This window comes from Argiope bruennichi, chromosome 10, assembly GCF_947563725.1.
Source record: "Argiope bruennichi chromosome 10, qqArgBrue1.1, whole genome shotgun sequence".
NCBI classification, from domain to species: Eukaryota; Metazoa; Arthropoda; class Arachnida; order Araneae; family Araneidae; genus Argiope; species Argiope bruennichi.
Window position 1 is genome coordinate 32,833,309 of NC_079160.1, and position 25,111 is coordinate 32,858,419.

Consider the following 25,111-nt stretch of genomic DNA (forward strand, 5'->3'; position numbering starts at 1 on the left):
ATAATATTGTCTTTGAAAATTGTTTTGAAAAAATGTAAATAAATAAACGCGAATAATATTATTTATATTATTATATATATAATAATATTATTTAAATATTATGAATAATGTATTAATACAATGGTTATAAGTTATTTTAAATCAAAACTTTAGTCTTTATAAATATAATTATTTATTAATTGATAAATTAATGCAGAAATAGATTATTAAGAAATAAAATTGAATATTTTATTTTATTATTATTAGCATTTCAAGCCATTTTCAATTTTTTAAAAATAGTAATTTTTTGGAATTTTTAACAAATTACAAAGATTAATAATTTATTTAAATTTTCAAATATAAATTTAAGGACAGAAGGCTCAAATATATATAGAGTGTGCATGCTACTTATGGCTAAGTTGCTTATTTCTAAATAACATCTAAAATAGTGATATTTAAATTTGGTAAGTTCTGGTTGCTGAAGTGCTGAAATATTTTAAGAATCTTTTACTTAAATAGGATTCATATGATGGGGGGGGGGATATGATAAGTCTGAAAATAAATTGGGTAGGTGTCAAAAATTGCATTACACTGGTAAAAAGCTCACAATTAAAAAAAAAATATGAATTTAGATAACTGTCGAATTCAAACAAGAAAAATTCAGACGCATATCTGCTGGATGCAAAGGAAGCTGGAGGCAATGAAGTTAAAATGAGGAAAAGAGAAAAGCATGAAAAGAAAACATGGAGCATGTTTGGAAAATATAGACAGTAGAACATATATAATATTATACAGTGACAATAACATTCTTGCATAATTAGTGAATGATAAAATTTTCTAAAAAATAGACAATTTAGATTTAGGAAACAGGAAAAAAAAATGAAAGAATATAAAAGTAAAGAGAAAAATATAAATAAGTGAATGAAGGAAAAACAGATTGATAAATATATACATTGACTCGTTTTTAGGTGGAGTCCATTCTCAGGAACAAAAGACAAGAAAAAGAGTGAATTTTGCATTTATTTTTCTTATACTTACAAGAAATTGTTCAGTTTAAATATTGCATTCTTTAAAAAGTTCATTCAGTAATAGAGTCCAATTTTATATCTACTTTATTGTTTGGAAGGTTAACTCATGAAGTCATTAAGAAGAATCTAATCAACAAACTGTCTTTTATGTCTCTCTAGTAAAATAACACATGGTTCCAATGGTGACAAAGGATATAATACTATACAGAATATGGCGGATATGATATTATATAAAAATTTAGATTCAGTAGTTTTTCAAATGTGTTTATTGAAGCAATATAAAATATAATTCTGTATATTGGTTAAAGTATTTTCCCCAATGGAACTATATACTTATTTCTAATGGCTTAGAAATCTGCTGTTAGGCCATGATGAGTGAAAATCTTATATAAGACATTATTTATGTTATACAAATGCTCATAAATCTAATATACATTACCATGTGCTATAATTTATATTTAAATATGATGCCTATTACACTTAAAATATTTTAAATTTGAACACTGCATCAAAAGCGAATACATTAAATATGTTGTATGAAATAAACAATGGGAAATATTTGTTCGTCAAAATATATCATTTAGTTATTCAGTCAGGAACTATCTGAATACTTCTTGATAAATATCTCTTTAATTTTTATTTAATAATTTATCGTATACATATTAATCTACTGTTGATGATCTTAAAAATTTTAATTTTTCTTTTCAGGGAAAAATTGTGAAATCGAAACTGATTTGTGCAGCCTAATTGATCCTTGCAAGAATGGAGGTACATGCATTGGCTCTGGCAATTCCTATGAATGCAGCTGTCCACTTCGATTCAAAGGCACAAATTGTGAAGAAGGTAAGTGTCATTGTGTAAAAAAACATCAAATCATATTTTTATGCCTTAATTGGGGAAAACTCAAATTATAAGTTAATTAAATGAATAAAGTTTACAATTCATCTTAGTTCAAAAAATAAAATTTCCAATTTTTTAAAATTATTTCAAAATTTGCATTGTAGAATAGAATTCACTCTAACTATGTTGTGTTCTGACATAACAGAATGATTTTCTCATGATACTTTTGGTACATTTTTTTCCATCTATCTTTCCTGTTTAGAATTTCCCCCCTTTTCCATGAATTCTTTTTTAACTTTAAAAAGTAATTCAAGATTAATGTAAATAATTGAGGATCTTGGGAAAGACTTAATTACTTTCATGAAAATAACATAAATAAATAAAATACTTTGAATGACGAATGCATTCAAGTGCAAATTTTCTTCCATATGTTAATTTTCTTAGCTTTATTAACCTGACAAGCAAATATTTGTGAAATTTAGTTATCAATTATATGGAGTATTGGTTATAAATAGAAATTACTGTTACTTCCATATTTATATAATTAGGAATTGATGTTAAAAAACAAAGACTTAGAAATATTCATCATCATCAAAGTCATAGAAATATTCATCATAATGAATTTTATATGCATGTGATGCTGATTTAATGCATTCATCATATATTTTTACAGCATCTGTATTTGATGAGAGAGCACACTTTGAAGGCAATGGCTACTTGTCTTTGGACAACGAACTTCTTCCTCATACTGCCACAACAAAGGATGAAGTGGTCAGTTTTGCTTTCACTACCACCAGCTTGGAAGGTCTTCTCCTTTTCCACGGTCAGAAACCAGATACAGATGGTAAAGGTCAGGATTATCTGGCAGCTGCTATTATTGATGGTTACTTAGAGTTCAGGTAAGACCAGTATGCAAAGGATTGTTTTATAAGAACTGTATTATTGATTTTTTATATTATATTGTATGTATTGTTTTTTATACTATTTTATAAGAATTGTATTTTGATTTTCTTTTTAAAAAAGAGAAGAAAAATTTAGATTACTTTATGCTCATCAGTAAATTTATCTGTATCTTAATTAGAGGTTTATAGTCATAAACTCTTCTTTTTGGAGGGGGGGGGGATAAAATTTTAATGCATTACTGATGGAAAAACTCTACTATAAAGAAGTTTTCTCTTTCTTTGCAAGGAATACTTTAAATGCAAGAGACATGAATTGTATAATAATAAACATTATAATAATAAAACTGTATTTAAAAATTATGTGGAATGTGTGTAAGAAAATAGAAGAATGATAAATTATTATTTTGTAAGTAATGTGTTTTTATCTCATAAATCTTTTTTAATAATGGAAATAAATTGTGGACCTTTACTTCTATGAAGAATTTCCCTCCTATTTACTTCTTTTAAGCATTATTTGAACAAATCTTGACTCAGCAATACAGAATAGAAGTAAAAGGTCCACAATTTATTTCCATTATTAAAAAAGATTTATGAGATAAAAACACATTACTTACAAAATAATAATTTATTATTCTTCTATTTTCTTACGCACATTCCACATAATTTTTAAATACAGTTTTATTATTATAATGTTTATTATTATACAATGCATGTCTCTTGCATTTAAAGTATTCCTTGCAAAAGAACCATGTCAAGTTGATGACTTTTTAGTTAATGACTCTTTTGCTTACTTTAGATTTTTATATTCAATGTTATTTAAAGGTTTTATAAAATCAAGAAAAGAAAAAATATTGCTTTCTAAGAAAATTTTTAAAAACAAGGAGTTGCTCATAATGCTTTATATATATATGGGCCTTTATATAATTACAAATGAATTTAGTAAGGTATTTGAATCATGCAAACTTAGAGGAATCCATACTCTGTTACAATTATTATTATTATTATTATTATTATTATTTAATAATGTTTTAATTTCTTATATCTTCTATAGTTATGAACTTGGTAGTGGCCCTGCTCAAATCAAATCACCTGTTAAAGTCAATGATGGAAAAGTTCACAATGTTATCCTAAAAAGGTGAGTTAAAAATTGTTAAATTATTTTGCTTATTTTTTTTTGTTAAATATTTTTAGAAAATAGAAAATATTTGTAGTACCAATATTACTATGGATAATAAATATTTATTCATTCATTCATATTCAGATTAAATTGTTTTAATTTTGTATTTAACTTTTAATATTATAAAAAATAAAACATAGTTTGGTTCTGTTATTTCCACATATTTTCTCCTAATTATTATTTCAAGGTATTAACCTACTAATGCCCAACTTAATTTAAAACAAAAATTTCAACAAAATTCTTTTAGATTATAGTTGAAGTGCCAAGATAATGATAACTATAAAATAAAAATAAATTTCAAAAATTATTTAAAAAAAATGTTTGTTATTTTTCTCTCTCTGGCTGTCCAAATATAAATTGACAAGGTAACTACAAAATGAAGAGAGCTAGATGGCTCAAATTTGGTACATAGTTTTAACATTTAAATAATAGATATCTATCGAATTCGGAACCAATCATCAATGTTGGTGTTTACTTTCATAAGCATGTAAAAGCTGTAGCTGTTTGTCAAATTTTGGGTTCAGTCGATTGAAAAAGCCTATCCAACTCTCATATTCAATTTGCATGTACTATAAATTGTACATATTAGGGATTAATCACAAAAAATTCACCAAATAGTGCATAATAGATTCAGTAAAAATGCTGAATTCAAGCTTAAGAGTAATATTTCATGACAGTTTTCCCTGATCTTGTTCAGAGTATTCACTGTCTATCCCAAAGTCCATATAATTCAGTATCCTGGGAGAGAGATATAATGCATTTATTAGATTATATGCAATAAGTTTTGTTTGACCAATCCCACTGGTTTGTAATTAGCTTGATATAGGACAATTTTTAAAATATAGTAAAATATCAAAAATAAATTTTGTTTTTGATTTCTTTTCATTATTTCATAAACAAATCAAAGCAAAAACGAAAAATTTCAAAATAATTATGAATATTTGAGTTTAAACTTGACTATTGGGTAATATATGCAAGTTGAAACTTATGGAGGAATTTAGAAATACATACTAACTTCTCTGATTTAAAAAAAAAAAAAAAAATATATGGAGTGTGTTCAGTTTTATCATATAAATGAAATTATAAGCATCTTAAATGCAAGGATATTCAGCATTAGATGTTGGTTAAGAGTTATTTCTTAAAACTAAATCAGTTTGAGAAATGAAGGAGGAATTTATAGGCTATTGATTTCAGAGAGTAATAAGAGAGACAGAAGATTATTTTTTAATTTAAAAAACATTTTGAACTTCTAATTTGAAATCTAATTTTTCATTTTGTAGAACTGGACGTCATGGTAGTTTAGAATTAGATGGCGTGCATCAACAGTTTGGAGAATCTAAAGGAATTTTACAAATGCTCAATACAGATGGTGATATCTATATTGGTGAGTGATTTTAATTTGAAATAAGACAATTTATCAGTAGTAGTTAGTTTATGAACTGGCTTATAAAAATCTGTGAAATTGTAGGTGGTGTGCCCAATCATCAGTTAATGACAGCTGGCAAGTATCCTCAAGGCCTGATTGGTTGCTTATGGAATTTACAGATTGATGATTCCGGGCCTCTTAATTTATATGATAGTGCCAAGAATGGAGCAAATGTTCAAGATTGTGACAAGTAAGTTGAGTAAGAAATTACTTAGAAATTTTTGTTCATTAGATTTTTCATTTTTTAAATCCATTTTATTTTCAAATCCCTGTTCCAATTATTAAGTATTGTGAATCGTTCTACTTTATATAAATTTCTCCTTTCGATTTCACTTAGATAATATTGTTACAAAATTTTTTCTTCTACAACAAATACCGCCACTCAATTGTAATTACTCAGCGCATTTAATTGTAAGTTCAGCAGCTTGCTTGCTGTCTAATCCTCCAGTTTCTTTACCTGTCGGCGACTCCGACCACTCTCACACACACAACTTCCGCCGATACACACACTTCTTCCCTGCAGATTCAGATTGCCTGTCTTTTATAGTTCCGGGAGGTGGGGCTGGAATCTTCAGACCAATCAGGGCGTACCTGGCTGTATCTCGGGTCTTAGTGGATGGATCGTGAAAGTTCTCGAACTTTCCAGTAGTATCCATTTAGTCGCCAAATTCGTCGCCAAGCTCTCAGGTCATTTACGCGGCAGCTGCTCAGCACAGATCTTACAACGGTCTTTCTCACGATGACACTATTCATGCCGGGCAAAATATTTATTAAAAATTAATAAAAGATACAAGGGTGAAAAATTAGTATCAATGAAAAGATATTTTTTTGAATTTTAAGATGATATAAAATCACTTTTTACTGTAATATTTTTGGAACTTATGGTAGAAAAAAGATGAAAATTTTGGTTACTTTTTAATTATTTAAAATTTTTAAAAAATCACTTAGGTGCAAGTTCTTGTTCTTCAAAGTGTAAATGTTCCACGTTTGGTCACTCTAGGTTATACAGATTGGTCTGTAAAGCACACATACACATTTATATTTATTATTAATAAAAATTATATAAGTATAACAATAAATTTCAAACATAGAAATTAATTTTTTGTGTTGTTGTATTACATATATTTTATTCTATGAATTTTTTTTTCTTTTCCTAGCTATGAAGCAAGTGGTGAATTCTTGGAAGAATTAGAAGGTAGAATTGTACAGAAATAACTGTAGGTAAAAACTTCTAGCCAGCTAAATGCTAAAAGAAATGGACAAGTTCGAACATAAACTTTCTTTTGAAAGAAATTTTGTATAGACAACATTTAGTGGCTATTCTTTCTAAAACTCTCTTCATGTTTGAAGCGTCAACTCCCAATTCGCTCCGCATACTCAAAGCTGCTATGCAAAAAAGGACCACAGTGTGCTAGATGAAAAAAATTCATGCTGCACATCTCCAGTTATTAATTACATAGCATATTTCTATAAATATACCATTCACAAAGTGAAATCAATTGTTTGTTTACTTTTATGTTTTGAAACTTATACTTTAAGCCAACTTAATTTTTTTGGTACAAATACATTTATAAATCTCAATGAAGGTTATTGCATGATGTTTTTTTTTTCTCAAGTATTATTGTTACATTTTCGTTCTTATTGAATCATATGTCACTGCCATGATATATTTCTTTATTTCATTGTTGACACCAAGTGTGTTGTTTGTCTGTCACATTGACATGGTGCTATGTATGACAGTTTGCTTTTAAAGGTGCAGCTAAGCAAAGATGAAAAAATTGCAGCTCATCTCTCGGCAATGCTCTGTTATGTTGTGTAGTCGGAAGGGTCTACATGTTGTAAATGTTTTTTTGAACATTGTTATAAATAAAAATTTTGTCTTTTTTTTTTCTTTCTTTTTCCCAGTGATAAGTTTAACACTGCTGTTTAATTGAAATGTGTTTATGTTGTCTGAAACTGAAAAAAAAAAGCGAACAATCTGTAATAAATTTCTCTATACTCTGATGTTCTTCTGCCTCAATGGTTTTTGTGTAAATTGTGCGTGTCTGCAACAATCACGTTGACTACACTGTGAAAACTTTATTTAAAAGGTCTGAAATAAAGTTAACTTTATTTAATTTACTGTTTCCTGTTTAATTGCTAATTAACGTAAGTTGCTTACTGTTATTATTCATTCCGACCATCTGCATACCATGCAGAAACATCTTATGAATAAACTTTTCTGATATTTTTAGTGCTGAAGTTCATAAGTAAAATGCAAATACTTATTTAACAATATTTTTAATTCATATTTAGAAATAAGTTTATTAATAATCTTACTGTATTTTTTTAAACATTTTACTACTTAATCATTTACATAAAGCAGTATTGATTAAATACATGATTCAGCAACATATCAGCATGATTAGGAGCTACATTTATTTAACTTCCAATGTATGCAAAAATGAAATCAATCATTTAAAAAAGGGTTTATCTCCTTCTTCACCTTTATAAAATTTTCAAAACATTTGTCTTCATAATATTTCTGTAAAATAAAAATCCAGTAATTTTGTATTATTCAGATTACATGAAAAAGACATGCATCATTTCTATGAACTCTATGGTAAAAAAATAATCTCGTTGCAAAACTTTATTGGATTTATATATATATATATATATATATATATATATATATATATATGAGGTAAGCTAAATTAGAAATAAAGCCACAGTTGGAAATAATACAATTTTAAGTGCTTTTCCCATTGAAGTTGTATTCTATTCATTTATTATTCCAATTGTGAAGTAGTAGTGCCTGTTATTGGTAGTTATAATTATAAATTTCATTATAGAGCTTTTTGATGTCTTGTATTTTCTCAGTATTCAAAGGATCCCACCACCACCAGGAACCAACAACAAGGACATAGATGAGAGTTTGTCGAATGAATAAGCAGGCTCTCGCTCCTCTAGTGATTATAACAATGTTGTGTGGTTGAATTACTTCCACACCAATGATGGCACATAGCTCTTATATGAGGTAGTTAGTCGTAGCGATGAATGTAACTGTTTCAGTTCAGTCTATGCCCTTAAGACTTGAATAATAATTTTACACCTCTAGTCGCAATGAGGTATTCATTTATTTAGTGTCATAGCGACTGGAAGGGGAGAAAGTAGTGTTGCTTTGGGCGTCAATCTAAGGGGGTGGCAGTGTGAGCGAAATATTTCTACTTTCATTTCACCTTCTTCGTCCGCTCCTTCTTCCTCGCGCACTTCTACCGTTATGGCACTAAAAAAATTCTAAATGCTTTGTCAAGACGGCGGTGGCTACGATATGATAAATATTTGTTTTAAGTTTTGTTTAATAGGCAGAATTTCGGCGCTTTCCTGCATTTTCGGTTTTAGTTCATTAAAGGTGAATGGCATGATTAAATTAATACTATTAGTATGGTGGCGAGTAGATGGTCGCTAGAGGCGGCTAATTATAAATACTTTGATTGATTTTTGATCTAAAATATGTATAAATTATAAAGATGAACTGAGTCTGAAGATAGAGTTTTTGGTTTTAGTTCATTTAGTTCAGAATCTGAAGATATAATTTTTAGTTTTTAGTTCATTGAAGTTTTAATTCATTTAGTTCATTAAAGGTGAATGACATGACTAAATTAATACTATTAATATGGTGACGAATAAGTGGTCGCCAGAGGTGGCTTATAATTATATATATATATATATATATATTTTAATTTTTGACCGAAGAGATATAGAGATTAACAGAATCTGAAGATGGAATTTTCAATCAACTTCCATATTTTCTGTTTTTTTGTGCATAAGAAAGTAAAAGAATATCCAAATAAGAAAAGGCGATATATTTATTAATTTCTCTATAAATTTATGCAAGAAACAGTTTTCTTCTGGGATTAATAATTTTGGCCCGACTTCTCTTGCGCTGGGAGGGCACCACCTGAGCGACGCAGTTGTTCCCGTAACTAGGCAACGGATGGAGCTTAATGTGGGCGGGGTGGAGATTATAAAAAGAGTTGGCGGCCGTCGAGCTCCGGATTCCATAAGCAAAATAGATAAGCAGACCTAGAGGGAAGGACAGAAAGATTATTTGAAAGACTTTGAATTCAAATGAAGAGCAGTATGGTTATTATTATATCGATATTAAATACTTTATTTTGCTTTGAATGGCTATTTTTCACATATTTTTAACTTCTTCACTAGTATTTGAAAATTTTGTCCCTTTAATTGATGCTCTACAGATTGTCAGGAATTTAATAGTGAAAAAAAAAATAGTAGAGTATATAGGATGAACAACAATTCGACAAATTACATGAGTTCCATCCTTTTGTCAGACACTCGAATAAATATAATTTATATCGATAAAACGATATTATATTGACTCGTCTAAAAACTGATCATACCAGAATGACACACAAGCATTTACTCGGTTCAGAACTCCCTCTTACATGCCTACGTTGCCAACGTATTCTTTCGATAAAACAGGTTTTAATAGAATGATAAAATTTTGACATTGGCAAACTCAACCATTTTGGTAAGAATGATATTACCTTAAAAGACTCCCCCCGGGGGGCATCCTCGAAAAGAGGATGAGATGCCTCCGGCATGGTGGTTGGATCTCGCCACCCTGGAGGGTACACGAAAGGGTGGGAGGTCTGTCTCCTTCCATCGATGACGTACTTCCTTAGGGAAGGGTTGCACCGTGGCTGGTGATGGCCCTTAGGACTCAACCACAGGACCCGCCAGTGTTGCTGTTGCAGTGGTCTGGTCATTCAGTATTTATTTATCCGTGTGCCTTCGGGCGGGTCGGAAAGTCAGTGATATGACTCGTCTTAAAAGACATTATGAGAGAAAATCCCCATCGAAACATCTTTCTTTTTCTTAAAGATAAAGGTATTGATAAACTCATTTGAGTTTCTTTTTTAGCATTCCATTGGAAGTTCATTTAAAACATGTTTCATACAAGCTATTGTTCCCTTCAAATGACACTTAAAGAATGAAATGGCTCTGTTATCTCTTGTTTGGTGCAGCATTGTCTGATATGGCTCTTGCGCCAGAGAACACAACTCAACCAACCACATGTTTATTTTCAACGATTTCTGGACAAATTCCTTCTCTATAAGGATTTTTGAAATAAATGGTGTCGGATTTGCAACTAAGGAAATCAGGCGGCTGAAGACGGCCGAATAAAAAAATTGTTTTTAATCTCGATGTCAAATACAGAATTTTTAAGAAATTAAGTTCTTTGAATTGCAAAACACTAGACGCCTTTGGCGATTAGTTGTTCCAGGATTACTAAATACAAGAATTCTGCGAGTGTAGAAGATTTGCCTTTCGAAGTTATAATCGCTTCGCATGCTGTTATTCTTGCAAAAGTGGTGTGTGCTGTGCCGCCCATGAAAACTGTGTTTCATAGTGTTTGTGGTGTATCCTTTATTTATACTTGTTTCACTGACAATCAGCTTACTATAGTTGTCGATCTTTGCATTTATAATTTATGTTGTGGCGGATTGTTATGAGCGAGGATAGAACCTGGGACCTTGTGGTTCGCAGCTGAGTAACAAGACCACAAGACAAAAGTAATTGCTCTTGTTTCGTAGCTGTTATTTGGCTTATAAGGTTCATCACAGTACTCTCCCTCCAGTGAGTCGGCTGTTGAGTGGTGATGTATTAGCTATTGAGTCTAATGCGCGTGTACCCATTTGAGCAGCGCCAAACGTTATGGCGAGCGTGTGTGGGTGAGTGGTTGCTGTTGCGTCAGGTGAGTCTGACGACTTTGGGTTACTGTGGGTAGATGGCGCCACAGCAGCTGTACGAACGTTGAAGGTTCATCGTCCGAGGTCACCATTGTGGCGGATTGTTATGAACGAGGATAGAACCTGGGACCTTGTGGTGCGCAGCAGAGTAACAAGACCACAAAACAAAAGTAAGTATTCGTGTTTCGTAGCTGTTATCTGGCTTATCAGGTTCACCACAATGTTCTATTGCAAAAAATAAGATCGGTGTGTGCGATTACACCTAGATATTTGTCAACAGAGTTCTGGATCACCCTGTATTACAATCATAAAACATCTCCAAGAATCACCACGAGTCCATGAATGAAGACCAGCCGCATAAGTAACTATCCGACCCGCCACGAAGCCACACGGATTTAGACCATAAAACTGAATGACCGGACTGCCGCAACAGCAACATTGGCGGGAACTGTGGGTGAGTCCTAAGGGCCGTCACCGGCCACGGTATAACCCTCCCCGAAGGAAGTACATCCTGTCATCAATGGGAGGAGTCAGATCCCCCACCTATTAGTGTACCCTCCAGGGTGGCGAGATCTAACCACCATGCCGGAAGCATCTCATCCTCATTTCGAGGTGCCCCCCGGGGGTTCTGTCGCATAAGTAAGCTGATTCTCACTTTTCTAATGGGCATATTAAACACGCTTTTTGTGTTGCAATTAAGAGTTAATTTTTTATAAATAATATAATGACAAGCGAATATATATGTATATAATAAATGTTTAAGACTAGAGGTTGGAATCCCTATGTTCTATTGAACAAAATTTATGTTAACATAAGTTATTCTTCTAGAAATTTGTCAATGGAGTTTTGGATCACCTTGTATAACAATCGCAAAGCATTTCTGGGAATCACTACGAGTCCATGAATGAAAACCTACCGGATAAGTCAGTTAATTCTTACTTCCTCATGAACACATTAAATACATTTTTTTTTGTGTGTTGACGTTGTTGTAATTAACAGTTAATTTTTAAAACATAATATAATGACATCCGAATCAGTCCATGTTTCGGACTAGAGGTGCGAATCCCTTAAATTCCAACTTACCTAATAGAAACCATCCCAGATACACTTTCCAGACAGCCCACAAGCAATGTACAAGCAGACACATATTCGTCAGCGATGCCATTCCTGGTATCCATGGCATACTAGGAACTCTAGGGCAGCAAATGCCAGAAGGCCTTCCATTTTGAGGCAAACAAATCAGCAGTCCCTGGACGACGGTCGCCATTAGCATGCACATGAGGGCGACCACTGCAAGCACGAAGTGATCGTCCAAGTCTGCAAAGTGCAAAACTACCGAAGTGATGAAAACACACAAGAACATGGCGGCTATGCCTAGTTTTGCACGGAATGCACTGGAAGGTGTTGGTTCCGGCAGTTGGTTGGATGGATCATGTTCTTCCATGATGGGCATGTTGGCTATCCTGGCCTGGTCTTTGTATTGTTTGACTACCGAGTCAATGTCGGTGTCAGAACTTCCCTCTGAGGAATCTTCGTTAATGCAGGTCGTGGACATCTCCAGGCCCTCGGTGTGGTCGAATCCTACGCCATTTGTGTACTGGGATTCTTCGCTTTTTCTTCTGGATCGGTCGCGTATGTTTTTCGCTGTCGTTTGGAACATTGGCTCGTATTGCCATGCTGTGTTGTCTCGATATCTGTAATGTAAAATTAAATCATTAAATAAATACCATCGGTGAAAAATATTAGTAAGGTGAGATATAATAAAGATTTCAAAATTTAGTTTAAGACTAGTTAACTACATATAATAGAAGTTACTAAATCTGGAGAAAAAAATTTCTTTGTTATTTTGTTGTGGGAAAAAAATTGACATAAGAATTAATTTTTCATCTAATGCATATTATTCAAGAAAAGAAAATTTTGAAAAAGAATGTAGTAATTATTACATTATAACCAGTAGGAATGGTCTTTCCAAAACTTTCTCGTATATTTTCTGCTAAATTTGTCAGGCCGCAGAACGCCTTGTATTGCAAAGACAAACTATACTTTTTTCGAAATATAAATCTTTGGCAGGAATATAGCATTTTTACTGCAACTAACGTTTATCCCTTGGCTAGTTTTGTGACGATTAATCCCTGGGAGGCGTTTAATATAGTTATCAAAAATCGGATTTGTGTTTTAGGTACGCTTTTCCCACCCGATTAAAACAAAATTTTGACATAAAACTAAACTGATAGTCGCAAATCACGTATTAAATTTGTTGTTGTTTAGAATGGCACTTACCATGGACACGCTCGCTGACAAAGTCAGCGATTTTAAGACAATCGAGCGTCGCTTGTTTTAGTAGCGCCAACTACGTCTTAACTACTCACGCATCACTTTCGCTTGCACAACCCCTTTTTACAGGGGGCTACATTCACAGATAGAACAGATGAAGAACAACCATGCTCGAACCCAAGACGTTCAGATCACGTGGAAGACGTGCTACCCCTATGCCAGAACGCCGGCTACGTATTAAATTTGATATATTTAAGTCATTGCACTTTTCAATTATCGTGTTTACATATTTCTGAAAGTACAGACCGACAGACAGTCAACCCGTTGTTAATTTTATCTCAAAATTTGTCAAGTGTCTACATTATAGATGTTAAATCTGTATACCAAATTTTATTTATTTAGTTTTTGTTTTTTAATTACCGTATTAACTTATATTCCAACAGCCAGATAGTTCGGACGTCCTCTGAACAGATGTTACTCAAAATGTGATAAAAATCTGCAAATTTGGTGTAATTTCAATCGTCTAGCTCAAATCGTTTTTGAATTGTCTTTGTCACGAACAGACAGACAGACAGTTTCCAAAAATGTGTTTTTCAAACTCAGGGTGGTCTAAAACGTGGAGATTCGTCAAAATCCCGAGTTCGAATTTTTACACAATTATTATACTCTATATTACGTATACGAGAAAGTAAAAAGTTGCATTGATTGAAAATTTATAAAGACAAAGTATTGTTACGAATCTGTGATGCTGCTTCCCAGCATAGTTGGTTCCATCATCAGAAAGACTGTTTTACAGTCATCTGTATTGGAACGGAGTCCGGGTGTCGCTTCGGAGGTCCGAAAGCTTGGCGACAAACTTTGCAACCATTTGGCGACTTTGGCGCCAAAATAGATTATACCCGAAACATCGAGAATTTTCCCGATCCATCCATTAGGAACCGAGATACGCCTCGAAAGTTCCTGATTGGTTGAGAGGCTTCTAGCCCCGCCTCCTGAGACCTATAAAAGGAGGCAGTCTGCAGCTGCCGGAGGGGTAGTCGGAATCGACGGTAAACAACGGGTCTTCCAGAGATTAGCAGAGCAGCGACGGAGTCAAGCTAGTGCTGAGCTAAGCTGTGCGCTACTGTCTGCTGTAGAGTCTTGTTGTGTGCACGTCTCGGCTGAAGATAATTGTCTTCTCTATGCTGTATATAGTTGTCGTCTTTGTGCTGTCCTGTGTGTCGTAGTGTCAATAAACGTGTTGTGTGTTCGTCTACTGAAAGGACTGATCATTGTGTTGTGTTATCTTCATACCGTACACAACCACTAAATACACAAGTAAACGAACCCGACGGATTGATAGTGATAGAGGGAAATCCGTAACAGTATGAAAGAAAAATGTGTTTGCAGTTGGGGAAATGCTTATAAAAGGCGCATATGATTAATTAATACTATTCAAGGATCTAGAGCTAATCACAGTCGTACAGATTCTTATTACTAATCATTCCAATGATTTTCTTACCGGGGGGGGGTGCATGTAAGAAGAAACTATGAAGAAATGAATCATTGACATTGTTTTTACTTATTTTTTATCATTCTTGTACGATTGTGAAAGTACAAGGATAATATATCTTACACATGCTATTCTCTTTCAACCTAACTCATCTAAAGACCTCATATTTTAATCTCGACATAGTGGGACCATAGAAAGGTATGAAAGATTCTGGTATATTAATAATACCAACGAATGTTTTACTTTGTCCGAATATCATGAAACTAAACTGTTTAACCTCCAAATTATGGGTCAGAGAAAAATATAAATATCCTTTGACAACGAATATTTTGATGAATAAAAAAAGAAAGAGCTCTCTCCTTTTTGCTGTCTCCTATACAAAATATACAAAGAGAAAGTATTGTGAACAGCAACAACAACAAAAAAGTATAAAGAGATAATTGATTTTGATAAATTTTCACATCTCTGGGTGCAAAAGCAACAGCAAAATACTTTTGGGATTATGCCTGTCCGTGAACAAAATAAGTAAAAAACGCTTTGAGTATCGTTTATAATTGGTTATAAATATATGTGGTCTTAAAGTCATATTTATAGACTTATATCGAATTTTAAACGAAATCTAGAAGTTGTGGCGAATTGAATTGATCGAGGATAGAACCTGGGACTTTGTGATTCGCAGCCCAGTAACATGACCACAATACAAAAGATATTGCTTGGGTAGCGTAGCTGTTAACTGGCTTATAAGCTTCCACCCCAGACTCTCCCTCCAGTGAGACGAATGATATGGCTGTTGAGTGGTGATGTATTATTAGCTGTTGATTCTAATGCGCCTATACCCATTTTGAGTAGCGCCAAGCGTTATGGCGAGCGTGTGTGGTGAGTGGTTGCTGTTGCTGCGTCAAGTGAGTCTGACGACTTTGGGTTGCTGCGTCAAGTGAGTCTGACGACTTTGGTTTGCTGTGGGTAGATGGCGCCACAACAGCTGTACGAAGGTTGAAGGTTCATCGTCCGAGGTCACCAATGTGACGGATTGGGATGTGCGAGGATAGAACCTGGGACCTTTTGGTTCGCAGTCCAGTAACATGACCACGATACAAAAGCAATTGCTCGAGTAGCGTAGCTGTTAACTGGCTTATAAGCTTTCACCACAAAGTATGCATATCCGAATGCAAGGGAGTGTGACACCTTCAAAACGCCAAAAATTAAAACTGACAAAATATAGTACATATTTTTAGATTCTGAAGTGTAGGTGTGATTCAAATTTTAAACTGAACCTGTTAACAAGTTATGTAGATGAGGCAATGTAGAGTACATGAGAATCAAATAACTTTTACAATTTAGCATGGGATTTCATACTCTAAGAGTGAACGCTACGGAACTATCTAATGATATCTGAGGTGGTGCTCTCATTTTCATGTTTCTGAATTGCGTCAGACAAATTCAACCTGCAAGAAAGCCTTTTACGATTCTTCAATGAAATCGGGTTTCACCCCGAATCCGAAACCTTATTATTACCACAGTTCTTATATTCAAGGTAAATATTTGGGTACATTTATAATTCACTGTGTCTATAGTACACTATTTACTCCCTCCCCTGCCCCCCCCCTCCTTACCAAGAACTCGGATAGAAAAAAAAAGTCCTTGAAGAGTTTTAGAACATTTCGTTTTCTATAAAATTCGCTTATAAATCAAGGTGGTTTATATTATTGACTTAGTTTTATTTTCATCTTTTTATATTTTTCTGTATAATTTTCTTATTGAACATGAAATTTAATGTCTTAAAACCGCTAGCGATTACATAATAACATCAATGTATTGTAATTTCCGCTATTTATAAAATGTGAAACATTTTCATTACAGGATATAACTTGAAGATATAATCTTCGGAAATTTCTTTACTCAACGTTCACATAAAGAGAAAATATTTCTTAAAACCAGTGATTTCAATCATTGATTTCATATGCTATAAATGAATGAAGTTGATGTGATTCAAATTGACAAATGAATAAATGCTAAAATAAATCATTACAGTTTCCGTTGTTTCTACAACATAAAACATTTTTCATTACAGGATGTAATTTGCAGATATATAATCTTCATAAATTTTTAACCATACATTCACTTAAGGTGTAAATGTTTTTTTATAGCTACTGATTTCAATTATTGATTCCATGTACCATGATGGATCAAATACTTTTAGAAAAATTAGACCAGAGTTGTTTTATATGGTTGTAATAAAATAAAAAAACCACATCCTTTCTTTCTATCCTTTTTTTTTCCTTTCCTGTATACGAAATATTCAGAAATTAACTCTGTTCCAGCCAATGATCATACGGAACAGAGATGTGGTCTCTTAATCTTGAAACACTGGTATAACTTGTAGAGTCAAGGACAAAACACTGGCACTAGACCATTTCGGTGAGACACCCTCCGGTGAGTACAAGTAGCAAAGCACACAATCAAGTGCTCACCACCATTTTGATTTCAATTTGATATGCGACAAAATATTACATTTACAAATTCATTATAACAAAATATCAATACAACAACAACTAAACAAAGTTCACATTCAATATCTGCATCCGAGATACAAAATCATTATATGGCACTTTTTCATGATTACAATAAAAAATCGAACAATATCAAAACCAATACGAAAATTTGGATGGAAACATTAACTATAGAACCATATACAAAGTTTAGAGAAAGTATTGTAATTATCAAAAATTTCAAACTCTGCATGCCAATCCAGTGGAGTGGTGGCACTCCAAAGTTGTTGTCAGTGCGGAAAGCGGTCAGGATTGGCATGGTATGGACTGAAAGGCTGAATATACAACTCATCATAATATCGTCTCTGTCCATTTTTATTGCCCCTTTTGCACTGGGCGCACATTTAATGTGAGTGGATTGATAGAAGATTAAGATAATGAGGGAGGATTTTTGAATTGTACTCTAGAAAGGCGATTATCTTGCGGGTTTGTGTGTGCTGTGTAGCAGCATGCATAGAGTGAATGAACGTCTAAATGGATGGAATTAGAAGTGAAAATGTTGAATTCCCGCCATATATCACTATTTCATAAATATTATACGAAATATTAACATTTGGTACTACAGTATATGGCCTTACAATGCCATGTAAGGTGTTTTCTGGCATAAAAAATGTATTAGGAAGTACACTAAAAAGTTTTTGAGGTGCTTTTTGAGCTGATTTCTTTTTAAAAAATTACCTTTGAATGAGGACTAGATACGGTACCAAGGTATTCACCATCAGCGAAAACACCACCGACATCATCAATAGCGATAGCACGGATTGAAACACTAGCAGAAGACAAATGGCGGTTACAGTTAATATCTGAACGCCGCAGGAAGCGATGGGAAAACAAAATGGCTTCCATTTTTTTGAAAAAGTCCTGAAAAGAAGTCCGTCTGTTGCCATATCCTCAATCATAAAATGCAAAGGATAAAATGTTTCAATGCCCAGAATGCAAAGGCTGATGAGCAGAAGAATATTGTTTGCAAGAATAGTGTGGTCACTTGTCGTTGCTTTGCCGGTTTCGAAGAATTTTCCAGTCTGAGACACCATGAGTAGAAGAGTGAGAACAAGAATGAAACAAATGGAGTTGAGTGGTCCCAGTACTGCTGCAGTTTTCTGTCGTACTTGCTTCTGGGAAATGCGGAGTAAGCTCTGTGGCCCAGAGAAAAATAGTATACAAAGAGCTGAAGTTGTCAAAACCTGAAAAAGAAGAATTTTATTAGAATTACAGATGGAATTATCAGCAATGTAAGAGTATTAATCACAGATCCCAAACTATTACAACAAAGAATCTATTTCATGCGCTCGAAAGTGGTGTCCAATAAAGTGTTTTAGTGAATTTGGTGTAGCTTACAATTAATTTAATCCTTCAATCAAGTTCTCATGAATAGGGATGACGAATATTTTACGAGCAGTTATTACGTAACCAATATCAAAAAGTCACAAATACAAGTGATCAATACTTTTCAAAGAGGGGTGTGATTCAAATCCTTGAGACGATCTTACTGGTGATATTTCGATTACAGGTTTTGGATCACGATAGAAAGTAACAATCGATACGATATCACTGAAATTTACCGGAGCGGTGACTTCACTGGAAAGTAACAATCGATACGATCTGTCCAATGGAAGCTCTCGAACAGAAAAGGAGAAATCTGCGAACGGATTGAAAAGTGAACGGACCAGTTATTGGAATCATTGCATCACTGAATTGCATATCACTGAAATTTATCGGAGCGGTGACTTCACTGGAAAGTGTGAAGTCGCCGCTCCACTTCATGAGAGTAACCGGTCTTACTGGTATTCGTATGTGTTGATGCACTGTTCCATGCAAATCGTTCTTAATTGCTTGTGATTTGATTTTGCATATATTCCATTTACTGCTGGCGCCATCTATTGGTAGAATATAGAACTAAAGTAAACAATTTAAAGAAATGACATTTAAATTTAATTCAAATTTTTCAGAAAATGGTTTCTTCCAATGAAGAAATTAAATAAATAGTTTTGAAAAAAAATTAAATTTAAGAAGTAAGCTGAAATAGATAAATTAATTCAATCACAAGTTACTTAAATTAGTAAATTAAGTATTAATTACAATTAATAAATTTTATATTTAATATTAAATAATAATATTAAATTAATAATATGATTGAAATAACAAATATTTGGAATAAATATTTAAAAATAACAATAGCAAAATTATTTGTTATTCAAAAAATCGTGGATTATGCATCTCTACTCATGAAAATGTAGTATATTCTGTTAGTCAAATTATACCCAAGTGGTTGACATATATGACTTCAGATCTTATAATTTCGGATGGAAAATGTTTTTTAGGGATTATTTTTTTAAAAACTTGTCTATTTCCTATTTCACTTGAAAAAAAAGAAAAAAAGAGGGAAACTTGGAAGCTCAGTAATCATCCAGCATGTAGATATCTATTCATCTCTAAAGCGCAGATCTTTCTACATGTAATAATACCGGTTAAGACTACACATGAGATATAAGATCCATTCATCTTCTTCAGCCGATTCATATTCTTATGCCCTGTCACCACTAAACTATTAGTTCAATGGTGAGCTCAGTGAATTTTGCTAATAATGAAACTCTAATTAATGATGATAATGAGCTTGAATGGTTAAAAAAGACAGTCAGAAGATAGAATATTTTCTTCTTACGTTGCTTCACATTCTTCAGTTATGGTATGCCCCAGTCCATTAGTCCAACGGTGGACTTAGTGAACTTTGCTAATAATGGAATTCCGATGAATAATAATAACAAGTTGGACTGGTTAAAACACAAACGGACGGTAGAATGCCGTTTTATATATATATATATATCCTTTAGCTAGCTATGGTATACCTTAGCCCAGTAGACCAAATATGGGCTGAGTGAATTTTGCTAATAGTGAAACTCCTATGAATAATGGTAATGAATTGAACTGGTTAAAACACATTCGGAAGAATGCATTTTCTTCTCCCGCTGCTTCATGTTCCTCAACCATGGCCCATTAGTCCAATTGTGGGCTAAGAGTATCGTTGAAATATAAAATGCGTTTTCACTTCAGCAGTTTCAGCCATGCGATAGTTTTATCCTATTTGTCCAACAGTGGGTACAGTAAATAAAACTAATAATAGAGTTCCGATGAATGATAGTAATGATTTGAATTGATTGAGAGCATTCCAGGGTTAAGATTTAAACCATTATTCAAATGATTGGCTTAGTGAATCATACTAACAGGCAAGCAGCGAGGAATGATGATAGTGAATCGAACGATATTTTTTGATAATTATTTTCTATCATAAATATACGAGCATAATTTAAAGCAATATAAGATATTATGCGGAACAAAAAGGAATTAATATTAGTCTTTAATGCTTTATTGTAATTTATCATATATATATATATATATATATATATATATATATATATATATATATAATGCTTATTTTGGTTGAAGCAGAAGGCGAGTTTGAAGACATTGAAGAGACATTTACATTTTTAAATTCATTTTAATCCATCTCGAGAAGGCAATTTATTTACAAGCAGAGACGCGGACAAGGCACGTCAGCCACAGCACGGCACAAAAGCAGAAGTAAGGAAGGAACGAAACAAATGATCACTAGTATTATATAACATTGGATTTCCAGCCACGTGTAAATTGAATACTCGTGTTCACCTTGGATAAGGGCACCGAAGGGATCATTTTCACTTGGCACGTGAAACTGATGGCGCATCATTTTTACAAAGCTTCAACAGTGGAATGGAATTAGGAAACAAGAGAACACTTTAGAATGACCCCGACATGGGCCGAATTAGGCAAAAATTTAGGAAATTAATTTGGATTAAATTACACACACACACACACATACACGCGCACACACATACACACACACACACACATACACATACACGCGCGCACACACACACACACACATACCCACACACACACATACACATACACGCGCACACACACACACACACACATACACATACACGCGCGCACACACACACACACACACACACGCATACATATATATATATATATATATATATATATATATATATATATATATATATATATATATATATATATATATATATATATATATATATATATATATATAATAAAAAGTTTATAGATAATAATTTACTACTAATTTCTAATATTTTCATTTACTGTTGTTTCAACCATTTTTATTGAAAGATGGATATTCCAATTTATACAATACTTAATATTGTATGCATTATTTAAACAATTCAGCAGTCTTTAATTCTGTATAATAAAATTTCTGACATAATGAATCTCAAAAAGGATTTGAAAACTATCAACAGTAAATAATGGAAGTGCTATTTTTTACTTCCGATTTGCATAATTTTTCATTCTAAATTATCAAATGCGTAAAGCTGTATAAAGTAGTTAATATAAAAAGGGCAACTAGTCCGATAATTAGTTCTAAGATGCCTGTAAAAATGTCGCCAATGTGAAAATTCCAGCATCAATGCGATTTTTTTTTTTTTTTTTTTGGGATTTTTTAACATTTTTACTTTTGTTCATAAAGAGTTTACTACTTTTAACCGCGACGCCATAATAATATTAAAAGGTTATTTTATAATATGTGATAAATTTTAAGGCTGGCTTACATTTTCTGTAAATTGTGTGATATAAAAATCGCCAAAAGACTGGACAGGGCAGAGCGTTGAATCTACAGTTACCGAATTTGGCACGAATTTGTTTCTTTGCTGATTAAGGAAGTATTTCTCAAAATTATAATTAACTAAAAATAAATTAAAAATTTAATGTTTTATTCCTCAGTAGTATCGGGACTTATTATTGTATAAAAATACCTTTACAATATTTTAAAATATAAAAAGTTTAATTTTTTAGTGACATGCATTTTATTTCCATTCAGTTTTTTCTTATATTTCACAAATTTTTTTAAAGATTAATTTTAAACACAATTTGTAAATAACGTCTTTTATTGTTGAAATGAAATTCAAACTAATTTTAATATTTCATAAAATTTTTCAGTGACATACCTTTGCCAATGCTAAAGTTAGGACAGAACAAATACTTTCTTTGGTTATCAGTTGAAATAAAGTCCAGCGTTAATCCTCCAATCACTCGATTTTTGCAAGTAAAAAATCAACTTTTAAACTAAGTAAACGAGCATTTTTCAACTGAACCATATCTTTATAATATTAAGGATTTTTTTTTGGTCAAAGATGTTATTAAAAAAATGTAGTATAGATGAAAATTATAAACTTTGGAACCGAACATGAAAAACAGAATACGTCTGTACCATTCAGAGATATTAAATTTTCATGCTTTTCCATTACTAATTCTCTAAATTTTCTTTCATATTTGGAACAGAAAACTCTGACATTTCTGAGAATTCCTTTTTCAAGGCCAGGAGGGGTTGGGGAGACAAAAAAAAGCGTAACGTCTCACAAACCAATTGCTGATAGATTTTATTTTTTTCCTTATGAGAAAGGGGGGGGGGAGATAAGAGTTTTCTGTTTTTTTTACTTACCTTTTTTATTTTATTTTTTCCTCCTTGTTGTAACATGTGTAAAAGAAAAATGTCATGGCAGAAAACTATTGACCACGTCATCAAAAAAGAATTTTGGATCAATAGTTCTGCAACTTCTGAAGTATTTAGGACTCAATTTTTCCGTATCACTTTTAATAGTATTTCTCTTTCAATGCATCTGGATATTTTGATCATTCACATAATTAGAATTTCATATTAATATTAAAATATTTTGTGCCTTTTTTTAAAAGTTTCGACCTATTTCTTAAAAAATTAATTATTTACTAAAATTTTATTTTTTTTATCAATGGAATAAATCGCATCTAATTTTTGCTTCAATAAAAAAAATATTCATGTTTTAATTCCATTGCTTGTCATTTTGCACTTATTGTTCGGTAAATATCATAATTTAAATCTGTAAATAGACATTTAGCAGACGATTCCTTTTCAGACATTTAATAACTGCTACTATTTTTATTTTGTTAAAATATTATTAAAAAGTAAATGCAAACGATTTTTTCTTTGATAAACATATTTGTTAATATTATTTGGTTTATTTTTTGTATAATAGCTGATGATCAATTGTAAACCATCTGGAATCTGGCAATGTTTGTAAGATACGCTGTTATGTTGAAAGAATAAACAAGCCGATGGAATTCTAAAATGCTTGGATTATTATTTCAGTTTTAAGAATTTAAGATGCTCTGCAAACTATAGTTTGAAGGGTAAGAAAACGGGTAGTTTTCTAGAAAGTATGCAAAACTTATCTTAAGTTTATTTTGATTTTAAATTTTTTAATATAAAGGCCTGATTTTTTCCGATTGTGTGCCAAAATCATATGATTAAATATTAGATGGAACAATGAAAGGGTTTTGAATTTTTTTTTTTGAAACAATGAAATTTAGCCATAAAAACTTGACAAAAGAAAATTTAAAAAAAAAAAAAAATGTCGCCAAAATTTAGAAACTGCTTTACACACAGCTAAATTAGTATAATCCTAAAGACAAATTTTTTATTTATTGATTTAAAAATCAATTTTGTGGAACCATATTTTCGGGAATTGTTTTTTAAAAAATCCAATTAATAAATTTTTTTAATTAAGAATTTTAAAAAAATCTCTCAGAGCTGCACATTTATACTCTTCAAAACACATTTATGCCATATTTTTTCATCTCTAGGCAAAAAGATCGATCCTGTAGAGCTCTAAAACGCATGCATGTACAAACACAATTGTTTCTTTCTTGTTTTCGTATTACAGAGAAAATATCGTAATCGTCAAAAAATTCCAACTCGAGATTTTGACGAATCTCCATATTTTAGATCTCCCTGAATATGAAAAGCACATTTTGGGAAAACATGCGACTGTCTGTTTGTGACAAGAATAACACAAAAATCGCTTCGAATTTTAATATACAGGCTTAAAACCAAATTTGTAGATTTCAATCCAATTTTGAACAGAACCCGTTCAGAGGAAGAATGTCTGTCTGGCTGTTCGAATATAAGTTAGCATGACAACTTCAAAACAAAAAGTGCTAGATAGATAAACAGTTTTAATATATTTATTAAAGACACCAACCAAATTTTGAGCGAAATCGAACAAAGGGTTGATTGTCTGTCGGTTTGTACTTTCAAAAACATGCAAACGCGATAACTCAAAAATATAGTGACTTAAATATATCAAATTTGGTACGTGATTCTGCGACTTTATGTATAGTTTTATGTCAAATTTTTGTTTCAATCGGTTTGGAAGAACGCGTCTGATGGCCAAATTCGATTTTTGAATACTTGTTCAAATCCTTCTTAGGAATAACAAGTTTATTAAAGAATATGCGAGAAAGTTTTGGGGAAACTATTACCGATGGTTATTTTTAAAAATTCAAGCTTCCAAAATTTCATAAATGAAGCAAAATTGAACAAAAATCATCAGACGATACAAGTTTGAATTTGAAATAAAAATAAATGGAGAATCAATGCGGTAAAGGAATTCTGGATTACATAAACGTTGAGATTTTTTTTCTTTGTATGAAAAAAAGTTCATGCAAAAAGGATTAAATCAACAGTCATTGTGTGTATTCTCAACAGCTGAAATCGGAAAGATTTTGATAAGCTGGCCTTCTCAGTTTCCGGTACAAAGGAACATGCGGTATTATTAAGAACGACATCAGCTGAA

The 25,111-nt window shown here is 32.2% G+C and overlaps 2 protein-coding genes across 29 annotated transcripts in view; one reads left to right on the forward strand and one right to left on the reverse strand.

Moving 5' to 3' along the window:
• Nucleotides 1-7,469, forward strand: part of LOC129987967 (basement membrane-specific heparan sulfate proteoglycan core protein-like) — a 273,803-nt gene extending 266,334 nt beyond the window's left edge. For all 28 annotated transcript variants that reach the window (XM_056095992.1, XM_056095993.1, XM_056095995.1 and 25 more), the window contains 6 exons: nt 1,716-1,850; nt 2,521-2,746; nt 3,801-3,884; nt 5,207-5,310; nt 5,395-5,542; nt 6,510-7,469. In XM_056095992.1, the coding sequence (XP_055951967.1) occupies nt 1,716-1,850; nt 2,521-2,746; nt 3,801-3,884; nt 5,207-5,310; nt 5,395-5,542; nt 6,510-6,567 (755 nt within the window). In that variant the 3' untranslated portion in view covers nt 6,568-7,469. The remainder of the gene's footprint in view (nt 1-1,715; nt 1,851-2,520; nt 2,747-3,800; nt 3,885-5,206; nt 5,311-5,394; nt 5,543-6,509) is intronic.
• A 1,713-nt stretch (nt 7,470-9,182) lies between these two features.
• Nucleotides 9,183-25,111, reverse strand: part of LOC129989173 (probable cationic amino acid transporter) — a 56,099-nt gene continuing 40,170 nt past the window's right edge. Inside the window, exons 3-5 of the mRNA XM_056097541.1 lie at nt 18,102-18,607; nt 12,192-12,802; nt 9,183-9,417 (exon numbers count right to left, since the gene is read on the reverse strand). Of these exons, the coding sequence (XP_055953516.1) occupies nt 9,221-9,417; nt 12,192-12,802; nt 18,102-18,607 (1,314 nt within the window). The 3' untranslated portion in view covers nt 9,183-9,220. The remainder of the gene's footprint in view (nt 9,418-12,191; nt 12,803-18,101; nt 18,608-25,111) is intronic.